General features: G+C 41.7%; 1 protein-coding gene across 3 annotated transcripts in view; it reads right to left on the bottom strand.

The window, feature by feature from the left end:
• The window catches only part of sptbn1.S (spectrin, beta, non-erythrocytic 1 S homeolog), a 121,631-nt gene that overhangs the window by 70,774 nt on the left and 38,337 nt on the right, over nucleotides 1-12,520 (bottom strand). The window contains exon 1 of one of the 3 annotated variants that reach the window (XM_041564326.1): nucleotides 5,778-6,215. The exons of the other annotated variants lie outside the window; for them this stretch is intronic. Within the exon in view, the coding sequence (XP_041420260.1) occupies nucleotides 5,778-5,886 (109 nt within the window). The 5' untranslated portion in view covers nucleotides 5,887-6,215. Of the gene's footprint in view, nucleotides 1-5,777; nucleotides 6,216-12,520 lie in introns of those variants that run through there. 3 annotated transcript variants of the gene reach the window in all.

The following is a 12,520-nucleotide window of genomic DNA, read 5'->3' as shown; positions in this document are numbered from 1 at the left end:
GATTCTGTAAAGTAGCATATATACAGTATATACCGTATATATATATATATATATATATATATATATATATATATATATATCTATATATATATATATATATATCTATATATATACACATATACACATATACACACACACACTCTATGCTATTTGTATTGAAGAGATTGCACACTGGGATGCATAACATGAGCCAGATGTTACGGGTCAGCAGATAAAGGTGAATTCTAGTACAAGTACATATTTCTAACGGCTTGTTACAGCTGCCTCTTTGTAGCCCTGGACCTCAGACCAAAGAACAAACAAATCTGGGGCAAACTATCATTTCCTCTGGGTCTGCGTTAGACGTCCTACTGGTGCGCAGCTACACTTACATCTGCCACATACACGCCCTGGAGGGGTTTTGGCTGCCCCACCACTTTCCAAAGAGATGATAAACTGAGATTTTACACTTAAGGACAATTAAAGCTTGAATGTAAGCTCTTGGTTAAAGAGCAAGTAAAGCCAAAATGAACAGACTGCATAATGAACTACAATGTCTTTACTGACATCTCTTTTAAAGTCCAGAAGCTCTTGAAAGAGGTCAGCAGTCTTCCCAAACTCATGTGGAAGGTTTTTAGTGTAACTGTCATAAGACTGGAAGAGCAAGATCATATGACGAGCAAATATTACACATATTAAAGTAAAAATCTAGGCAGGACCATTATTTTTTAGTGTAACGGATCCATAATAGCTCCTGGTTGGATTCCTTACAGCTCCTGCAGGAATAAGATTTGCTTATTTATTGCCAAGTAGATCGAGGGTATACTACCTTTATTCCATTAATCTAGATCAGGGATCCCCAACCTTTTGAAGCCGTGAGCAACATTCAGAAGTAAAAGGAGTTGGGGAACAACACAAGCATGAATAATGTTCTCGGGGTGCCAAATAAGGGCTGTGATTGGTCATTTGGCAGCCCCTATGTGGCTTGTCAACCTACATTGAGACTCTGTTTGGCAGTACACCTGGTTTTTATGAAACCAAAACTTGCCTCCAAGCCTGGAATTAAAATATAAGCATCTGCTGTGAGGCCACTGGGAGCAACATCAAAGGGGTTGGAGAGCAACATGTTGCTCACGAGCTACTGGTTGGGGACCACTGATCTAGATCTACTAGTCTTGGGATGCCAACTACAGCAACAATGCCCTGACCTTCCCAGGTAGTTCCCTTAATTCATGCCTATCCCTTAAAGGAGAACTAAAGCTTAGCTAAAGAAGTAGGTAGAACTGTTGCATATTATGTTTTGGGCTTTTGCACCAGCCCAAGGCAACCACAGACCTTTAGTTGGGAAGATCTGTGTCTCAAAAGATGCCCCAGTAGCTACCCATCTTCTTTTCTGCTGATTCACTGCACATGCTCTGTGCTGCTGTCACTTACTGAGCTTAGGGACCCACTCACAACATACAGTACACATAGAATAGAAATGTAGATCTTGTGCACAAATCATTGTTTTTTGCATGGCAAAGATATGGTAAACTGCTTTTTTTCCCTGGATCATAAATACGTACCCCGACTTTAAAAATTAGATATTTTACATCCATGGCCTATTTAAAAGCAACTGATCTGCGGCCTTGTACCTTTATGGAGTTGGGGAATTAGGTGGTGTTTAAGACTTAGAGGGTAAACCATTTGTCAACCACATACGCATTTGGCATGACTATACTCCAATTATAATTCTCACTGGGCAGGAACCCATGGGCCTAGCTTTTCCAACTCCCATGTATCTAAAGGTGGCCACACACAGGGAGATCCGCTGGTTTGGAGAGATGGCGGGATTGCACCAACGAAAAGATGCGTCCGTGATCCGAGAGGATTTTTTAACCTGCCTAATCGGCATCTGGCTGACTTTCGGCCAGATATTGATCGGGGACACCAGTCGGATGGCCCCACTCACGGGTCAATAAGCTGGTAAATCGGTCTGTTGGCAGCTTTTATCGGCCCATGTATGAGGGCTTTTACAGTCCCGGCAGATACAAATACAACTTGATGCCAATGTTATTGATAGGGAACATAATATAAAGAGTTTATTGTGGCTGAGCCTTATCAAGAGAAGGGAAGTCATGGACAAAATGGCAGGTCTCCAGTTACAAAGGGAACAAAGTCTATATACAGTGGGAAACCGGTGTTTGTACTTCTTCTTTAAGGCAAGACTGGCATCTATACTCAGGGCAAGAGAAGGCAAACATTTGGTTTATTAATGACTCTACTATATAATTTGCTAAGCAGTATTTTAACATCTCATTCTGTTGCGACATCAGCCATATTATTATACTAGTCCCAAACAACCACACTGTATCCTTGGAAAATCTTTGAAGATGCCTGTGCAGAAGAAATGTTAGCCAGCACATGGTACATGGTACATATCTGTTCAGTGAGTTTGCAATTGATCCTCAGCATTCAGCTCAGATTCAAAAGCAACAGATATGACCCATGTGGCCCCCCTCATGTCTCTGATTGGTTACTTCCTGGTAGCCAGGGTAACCAGTCAGTGGAAACCAAGAGAGCTGAAAAGCAGGAAGTAGTGTTCTGGCTATTATGTTACACATCCAGTCACTCCAGCCTTTATACATTACATATTTTTATACTGAACAATTCCTTTAAGGAGAGGAAAATCTTAACATCTATGGTGAGCTTAAGATGGGTACATTGCATAGGGTCACAATGGAGAAGAAGTTTGTCTTGCAGATGTTCCCAGAAGAATACAAGATGAATAATAGAATAGCTACAACCCTACGTAGTCTCAGGAGTAGCGTGTGTGTAGGAACATTTAAAACCTAACCCTGCTACTAGGATTGTTACCTGGTGAGCAAAAACATAAAAATATAGGAAGGCTGGCATTTTTTTCCAGAAAGGGTCGCACCCCTACCTGCTGTATATACCTATTCTTAATCCTCTTACATTATTTTGGTTTCTTGCAGAAAATGCAGCCAAGAAAACAAGCCTGTTATTTAACCCCAACGCAAGAGATCATTCCATAAGGCTGAAATCGAAACCCCAAAAGAGAGACAGGTAGAAAAGATGCCTTGCCCAACCTATGCCTGGCCTTGGAATTCCCCATGTACTGTGCACATAGGGTTGCCACCTTTTCTGGAAAAAAATACCAGCCTTCCTATATATTTAGCTTTTTTCCTATTAAGAACATTGGGATCAACCATTATTTTTACCGGCCAGGCCGGTAAAATACCGGCCAGATGGCAACACTATGTGCACATTATAAAGCAGATTCACATGACATTTTTTTATTGTGATGTCAGATAACAAGGGACCTTCAGTGTGATTCGGGCAGGGTTGAACGTTTCCCGAGACCCCCTCCCTGGACAAGTCTCTGATTTTCTGCAACCCCCCCCCCCCCCCCAAGTGCTTTGCAATGAGAATAAGCAGTCTTTTGTTAGGGTCTTGGGCTGAACAACTCCTCCCCACGCCCCCTTATAAATTCTCCTGCTTTTCATTAGCCTGTCTGGCAAGTCAGTGATTGGACCGATAGCGGAGACATCAGGGATTTGTGTTTTGGGGCCTGTGATTGGAATACCTAGTTCCTTTGCACAAATTTGTCATGAAATGTTTGGCTTGCTGCTGTGGCTTTTAGGCGGATAATGCCAGAGGAAACAGAGTTCCACCTGCTCAGCCTGTGCTTTAGTCTGTTCTACAGCACATTCGGCTGAAAATTCCTCATGATAGCAGGGGCTCGGCCCGTGGCTTGCTAAAAACGCTTATCCTGGCCTCAAACAGGAAAGGTTTCACAGAATAAATAAGCAAAAGCAGTTAAATCTGCAATTTTGAGTGCTCTCCTTTTACTTTCTACTAAGATTCAAACAGGAAAGGGACAGAGCCCCCTCCTGTATGAATCAAATGAAGCAATAATGAGCACTTCTGAGAACAGCTATGTAGGGTCAGGCTAAAGGGACAGTAATGCAAATCTACACCCAAAAGCTTCCATATGTTGTTACTAGAAGGCAACCTTGGTGCTAATGTATGTAGTGTTTGCTCAGCTGCCTCAATAGTGAAAGTAACTTTTCAATATTTATTCATTCAAATGGTAATGGCTTATTTATTACTGCTATAAGAAGCAGTATCTGACTTATATCCTTTGCACTACTGCTACTGACTCCTCAAACAATGTTGCAGAAGCCAACCTGATTAAAGGAGAACTAAACCCTAAAAATGAATATGGTTATAAATGCCATATTTTATATAAATTCCATATTTCATATACAGAACTTACTGCACTAGCCTAAAGTTTCAGCTTGTCAATAGCAGCAATGATAAAGGGCTTCAAACTTGTCACAGGCGTTCTGCGACACTTTTTATAGACCCCGCCTGCCCCGCCCCACAGTGATATCACAAAAGGGCCGGTGAAGGCAGGCAGGAGTCGGCCCGAACCTGCCCAACCCGGGTCGGCCCGCACATCACTAATGTACAACATTTCTACCTACTTCTTTAGTTAAACCTTAGTTGTTTTTTTTTGTTTTTTTTAAGAGACCTGGACCTTATTAAACTTGCCCTTTAAATATACTTCAGTGTATTGCTATGAGAGATAACAGCCAACGAACTTGAGTATTTGAGTGTTGCATAGGATTCATTATCCAATTTAGAGCTTTCTCAAATACAAGTCTCAGTGTTCCTTCAGGTAGGCTTTGCAAATCTGACACAGCAATCCCCAGGAGCTGAACTATGTCCCTTTATCATATAAGTGAGATATAGAAAAGAAAAACACACACTCTCTCTCTCGGCTCTGGATATGCGTTTCATTGTGGTATGTGGTCCATCTCTTCATATCTGTGGTTATCCATCCCAGCTTGTGTGCTGACCACCCAACCTCCCTTAAGGGAATAGATTTGTAAGAGGGATGCGACTTATTCATGTTGTGTTCGACACAATGATGTTAATGAGCCAATAACACACCATTAAGTAAGGGAATGAATGAGAAGTAATGGAGCGTATAAGGCAATAATGTCCAACCTGCCACCCTCCAGATGTCAGACTACAACCTAGTGTCCCTCAGCAGAACTTTAACATGCACTAAACTATATTGACATTTGAGGGAACGTTTGCAGTTCCAACTGGAGGGCTGCAGATTGGGCACATGCAGCTAATGGCAAGAATGAGTCCCCTGGCACAGCTGGCAGTCAGTCAGCAGGGCACAACCCAAATAAAGAACCCTTAATGTATACGCCATTAAACTATCTAACAAGAGTTTCAGTGCAAGTCTTTAGATACAGGACTAATAGAATGCATGGCCTTTGGAAGGCACTAATTTTATATTGCCCATATATAATAACTCATTTAAGAGCCACATTTTTAAACAAGCCCCTAACATAGCAACTGTCACAGCATGTACAGAGTTAAATGGCTTTAGTGACAATGGTTCCCTGTGGGGCCAGCAATCTGGCATGCCGCCTATAAGCTTCCCTTTGCAGACAAAGGCTACTCGTTCCCTAGCCATTGTTCTTAATGCCTTGGGTCACCCATTCCTCAACATGGGGCGTGAGTAAGCAAGTGACAGAGCTCAAGCGACTCCATGCTAATAGCCCAAATCCCTCCAAATGCTTCCATACCCTGCACAGACTATAGACCCATGCTGTTCATTCAGAGGGTTTTAGGAAAGGGGGGAAATGGTGCTTATTACACCTACAAGTGACTTCCTTACATAATTCACAAGGCAGCAGCAAATTCCGTATCAGATTTCCGAGTGCATATATCATAGCAACGGCGCCTGCGAGGACAACACACGTCTTACTTACCTTGTAACTGTTTAAACCTTCCCTCCAGCTGGTTGTAATTGAAGGGCACTTGGGAGGTGTATTCTGGGGACAATGGTCCCGGTATGCTAGAAGCTCTTTGTAATTCCATGGACAAATAAATGAATGACCCTGCTGCCCCTCTGCTCTGTAGAATTCATGCAAACTCCAAAATTCATCCAGGCAGTTCCGGTCCTGAGCACCCAAGTAGCTGTTGGCAACGTAAAGCCGAGTCTTTCAGAGTAAACACAGCCACAGTGCACAATCTCCAGGCACGATTATAGCTTTGGATTCAACCATAAACTACTGGTCGGGCTTGGGATCATTTCCAGATGGGAGAGGGGGGTTCCAAGCTGAACTACACGCAGCACAAGGAGGAGAGAAAGTGGTGCATCACTGCTGGCTGTATGTGTATTGAGTGCAGTGTGTGAGTGAGTGCACAATGACTCCAGGAACAAGCACACACCTCCCCGTTGCTGCTGTGTAATTGAATCACTAGCCACTCTGTGTATTTAGTGCTGATGTCACTTGATTAGCATAAGACAAGCGGAGGCCGTACCAATATGCACAGGAGAGGAGGCACACGCAAGGAGCAGCAAATGACAAAAATGCCAGACATGAGGTCAGATTTGTGGGAAGGCAGTGGGCTGCCAAGACTCTCAGCAAGGAGCAGCGTGAAGCCCAGGAGACTCGGCCAGGTTCTGGTGGGATTGCCCAAGTGGCCACACATGGTATGCTCCTGAACAAAGCTGCTGCTGCTCCTGGAATTACAGTCTTTTGTTTAAGGGCCTCATGTAACGGAAAAGTCTCCCATTACCATCAAACGAAACTGTGGTTTCTTTTCCTTCCTTCGCCCAAACCGACTGATTTTTGATTCAGCAGGTGCAGAGCAAATTGCCCCCCAGCAAACCAATGCTTTGCATTCAGGGTGTGCAGGGTACCGACTCGGCCTTCTCAGGTATGGGATCTCTTATCCAGAAAGCTCAAAATAATGGGAAGGCCACCCCCATAGAGTCCACTTTAAGCAAATAACTCAGATTTTTTTTTTTTGTAAATGATTTCCCCTTTTTCCCTTGCACACGTATGAGATCTGTTATTTGGAATTCAGAAAGCCTCGAATCACAGGTAGGCCGTCTCCCATAGTCTCCATTTTAATCATATCATTTTAATTTTTAAAAATGATTTCCTTTTTCTGTGTAATAATAAAACAGTAGCTTGTACTTGATCAAAGCTAAGATATAATTATTCCTTATTGGAAGAAAAACCCGCCTATTGGGTTAATTTAATGTTAATGTGATTTTATAGTAAACAAGGTATGAAGATCCAAATTACAGAAACATCCCTTATCCAGAAAACCCCAGGTCCCGAGCATTCTTGATAACAGGTCCCATACCTGTATTAATAAAAACCGTCCCTAGTACTTGATTGTAACTAAGCCACATGAACCCATATTCGTGGCAAAACAATCCTATTGCGTTTGTGTCTAAAACAAATAAACAAACTATTGCTCTGTGAGGCTGCAATGTTATTATTATTACTTTTCCTAATTACTAATTTCAGTTTTGAGTCCAGCACTGGCCTGAATGATCCATTTCTGCTCGGACAGCGAGTGGCAGTACTTGGGTTTCTGTTTCTGACCCTCAAAGAACTGCGGGATCATATGCTGGGCATATATATATATATTTATATCTCCTATAGAATCAATACATGAATATACTTTCCCAAGTGATAGGGCCTCTCTAAAGCTCCCCAAACACTGCCCCACATGGGTATACATTGTATACAAGCATCAACATGGATATTCTTGTGGATTTTCTTTATTAGCTGCCCACATTATTTATTTAAAGGTTTGCCCAAACACTATTCCAAACCACAGAAATGCCTTAGATCACCCATCACACATACAATAACATTACAGGCTTGTACAGAACAAGTGGCAAAGCCTGGGTGTAATACAAAACAATACACCTGCCTTTCAGCATCTAATCAGCTTTATTCTAAACACTCACCCACATGGACCAACCGCCCCACCTTTGGCAAACACAACACCCTCCTACAATGAGCACTACATAATGAAGTCACAGCTGCAGAACATAGAGCTCATGCACAGGTATAGCTGGACTGATGGTTCCATGTACCTGGAAAGTTATGGACACTCTCCTTAAAGGAAAACTATACCCCCCAAACAATGTAGGTCTCTATTAAAAGATACTGAGTAAAACAGCTCATCTGTAAAACTCTGCTTCATGTAAATGAACCATTATCATAATAATATACTTTTTTAGTATTATATGCCATTGGGTAATCATAAATAGAAAATTGCCATTTTAAAAAATAAGGGCCGCCCCCTGGGATCGTAGGATTCACTGTACTCACATACAGACCACATGTAAGGTCACATGAGCCAATTAACAGACAGAGTTCTGCCTTTTGCTTCCACACTTCTTCCTGTTACAGTTAGTGTTGTAGTATTTCTGGTCAGGTGATCTCTGAGGCAGCACAGATAGAGTCACGAAATGGTGGTTCAAGGCAAGAGATGTAAAAGGGCAATATTTATGTAAATATATATTCCAGTTTGGTAAGATTCTTTAATATGTCATTCAATTTGATATAAACTATCTGTTGCTTAAGTGTTCATTTTGGGGGTATAGTTTTCCTTTAAAGGAGAATTAAAGCTTAACTAATTAAAGCTTAACTAAAGAAATAGCTAGAAATGTTGCACATTATGTGTGGGCTTCTGTACCAGCCCAAGGCAACCACAGCCCTTTAGCAGTAAAGATCTGTGTCTCCAAAGATGCCCCAGTAGCTCCCCATCTTCTTTTCTGCTGATTCACTGCACATGCTCTGTGCTGCTGTCACTTACTGAGCTTAGGGACCCACTCACAATATACAGTACACATAGAATAGAAATGTCTCAATATAAGGCTGATTAGTAATTAATACAGATAATTACTACATGACAGCACAGAAACCAGCGCAATTAGCATCAGAATGTAATAATCAGCCCTGTACCATCAGCTTATATTAAAGACATATTACAGATTTTCTGCTTTATAATTTGTGATGACCCCTAAGCTTAGCTTCTCAACAGCTGCTCAGAGCCCACTGAGCATGTGAGTGTCGCAGACACTTTCCAAGATGGTGACCCCCCTGTGATAAGTTTGAAGTCCTGGATCATTGCTGCTTTTGAGAAGCTAAAACTTTAGGCTTGTGCAATAAATTCATTATATAAAATATGGCATTTTTAGCCACATTCATTTTTGGGGTTTAGTTCTCCTTTCAGCCTCTATACTGAGGGATAATGCAATGTTAATTTCCCAAAAATTATCTGCACTGGTAAATCATGCAAATGAAATAGTGTTGTGCCACCATACCTAATCACCCCCCACACATAACCTTTAATCTGTACATAACCTGCTTCTTTACTCTTCACTCTTTCACATACAGGACTTTTTAAGTTCTGCACCCATCTTCTAACACCCCACCTCAACTCCTGTCCCATTTAATACTCCTAGAACCTCCAGGCCTTCCAGTACTCACTTGAAACGCACCTTTTCATACCATCCTATCTTGACCACAAGGACCTTGACAACCACACCAGTGAGACTGTGCTAGCTTTTGATTGCTTAGGTGCAAGTCAACTGGGTGTGCAGGTCAATAATGTAAAGGGAGCCTGGAAAGAATCCCTACTCTAGGAAGATCTCAATCCCCCTTTGCATCCCTGCACATTGAACTATGCATTCAATACAGCAAAGTGGGCACATGTTGCATTTTGGTGCAAGAAACAAGCATTAAAGAGCCTGTATAAACCCAAGTACAAGTGCAATTCTTTACCTTTTTATGTACTTTGTACTTGCACTCTAGTGTACAGAAGTACAGTCGCTAGAGTCCTGTAGCGGGTCGGGTAGCCGCGCGTTACCCGCAAATATCTGTGATACCCTGCGAGTTGCGGGTGGAAGTTCCGAGTGCGGGTTTAGACGTGGGTTGTCGGTTCTGCGGGTTTGCAAGTCGGGCCGCGGGTCTTCTCAATAGCGATTGTTACTCCTTTTTCCTGATCACGCCTACTTCTGATGACGCCACTTCCGGTTTACAATGACAGCACTTCCTGTTTTACTCTTTTTTTTCCCAATCATTCCTCCTTCCGATGATGTCACGTCCGGTTTACAATGACCACACTTCCGAATTCTTGATGGTCAGTGGGTCGCGGGTCCGGGTTGCGGATAAGGTACTTGCGGGTCGGGTAGCTGGTCCAATCGGGTAAGAATGCAGGTTGCCGGTACAGGTCGAGTACGGGTTCCAAAAAATGGACCCGCGCAGGACTCTAACAGTCGCAGTCTGTGAAGCTGAGAAAATTCCTTTTTCTGATGCCTTCTACTAACCCATGCAGATGGCCACTGGCAACAGAGTAAGTTTTCCCAAACCTAAAATTTTATCAATATTCATCAAAATTACAAATATACCCCCATGAGTGATGGAAAGTCAAAAAGATTCCTAATGAAATGTGTGCGCTGTGGAAATAAAGTCTGAACATATGGAAAACTGAAATATTCCCCAGCCCTTTGGGTGTAGCCATTCTCCTGCATAGTCAGTGCTAAATGGCCTAAGGAAAATTCTGAAAGAACTGTAACTATGTTGCCTCACATTGGGGATACACAGTGACTGATGTGAAACTGGGGGTTCTGACGATTTCCTTCACACCTGCAACTGTGTGTGCACTGGGGGCTTAAGGGAAGGAAATAGCATCTGTGATAAAACAGGATCCTACACAGCCGCTAACCATGACCGTTGAAAGTAGCACTCAAATCCCTACAATAAGATTGTGTGTTGCTTTCACATGGGGCACATAGCAGTACAGCTGGTGTACATGTTCAACTGATCTGCAGCCCGAATTCATTTAGTAAATGATTTACAAGTTTTTTATTCCACACAGGAAACTAGCAAAAATTTAACAAATACAGACAGTAGAATTATCGGCAACTACTTTTTTTTGTGTGCACGGAGCTGACTCAACAGGCAGAGAGGTCTGCACTAGACTCCTGCAGCGGGTCGGGTACCCACGGGTTACTCACAAAAAAAGAGGGTACCTTGATTAAAAGTCAAATACAAACTGCACTGGTTTCTGACCTGTCAAGCCAAATTGTACACAACTGCTTCTCAGGCATCTTGGCACTACATACGACAAACCATTCCACTGTACTAAGAGGTTTAAAAGAACCCTCTCTCGTTTGTTTAAAGCTCAAAATATGGTTAATAATGGAAACAAGTTGACATTATACAGTGGAACCCCCATTTTACGTTTTTCAGGAGACCAGAAAAAAAAATGGTGTAAAATCCAGGAAAATGTAAAAATCAGGGAAATGTATTATGCATAATATATAGGTGGGGCCACAATGTAAAATGAGGGAAAACTTACAATCAGGGGATCTAAAATTGAGGTTCTACTGCAGCAGTTAAACACTGGTCTAATTAACTGGATACAACTACACAAGGGCATTAATTAATTAGTATGCAAGGAAATGCTTCTAATTAAGGTATAGTATACATTACAACTTTTCTACAGTCTCCAAATTACTTTATACGCTTGAAAAGAGCAAGAAAATAAAGCAATAGCATAATATATAAGAGGAGTCAAGTGGACCCAGGCCTGTGTGGATGAAACTTTATTACTATTTAAAAAAAAAAAAAAAAAGCTAATTAGAGAGATTATTTAGGTTTATTTATAAGGTATGAACCCATTAGAAGATATAGAAACTACACTAACACAGGCCCATACAGGATTTAAAGAGAAGCACTGGAGTTTACAATCTAAAGATTACATCTAAACTTTTCACCGCCACCAGTTTGATTTTGGTGGCCGAAATAGAGGTCACCTCACTAGTACTTGATGACCCTCATAGTTTACCAAGTCAACAATATGTTTTTTTTTTTCTTACAAAAATAAAATCTTTTCTTGAAAGTAGACTGGCCTTTTGTATGAATGCCGTACCCTTTATCAGATAACATCCATAGTAAATCAGCTATCAGACAAGATGAGGATTTCACTGCCTCGTTTGATGTGCTGTATATAAGAGTGCAATTGGGCACAGTGGGTTCATAATGAAATAGTTGGCATTAAGCGGCACATTGCCTTATTAGCAGCCTCTTCTCTGGGATTACAAAAAGCAGCTGAGACAGTAAAAGGGCATTATTGCTCCATGATGTGTAACGATTTGGATGACACGGGGGAACAGTTCACAAACAGGGTGTCCATTCAGATACAAGTACTGATGTTGCACGAGGTTCTATTTCAATTTGAATGCAATTTCATGTGAAATACCAGTCCTCCCAGGTCTTTTCTTTTCAACTGACCTTTCTGAAGTCTTCGTTCAAGATGCTGCAGCTTTGGAACACATCAGATAAGACCAAGAGATGTGTCAACAGTATCACACAGTGCTGCCATTTGCGCACAGGTTTTATGCAACTTGGTTACATCATATTCATATCATTTGTTCCTGATATGAGAAATACACATTGACATTGAGAAATGTTCTTTTTTTTTCCTTCAGAATGAACCGACTTGATATGAGGAGTAAACGCTGACTAGGTTGCCTGAAAGACTACAGTGTGCATGATGCCTCCATAGTTCCCTGACTGTGCAATAGTAGATATAGTGAATAAAGTACCCCCTATTGTAAAATATAAGGATATTATAAGTCACCGAGGAGTTCCATGACCATATAAAAGCACAAGGCTGAAGGCTTTTATAC

The sequence above is a fragment of the Xenopus laevis genome, chromosome 5S (genome assembly GCF_017654675.1).
Source record: "Xenopus laevis strain J_2021 chromosome 5S, Xenopus_laevis_v10.1, whole genome shotgun sequence".
In the NCBI taxonomy this organism is placed as follows: Eukaryota; Metazoa; Chordata; class Amphibia; order Anura; family Pipidae; genus Xenopus; species Xenopus laevis.
Note: the sequence above shows the minus strand (reverse complement) of the source record. Positions and strands in the feature narration are given on the sequence as shown.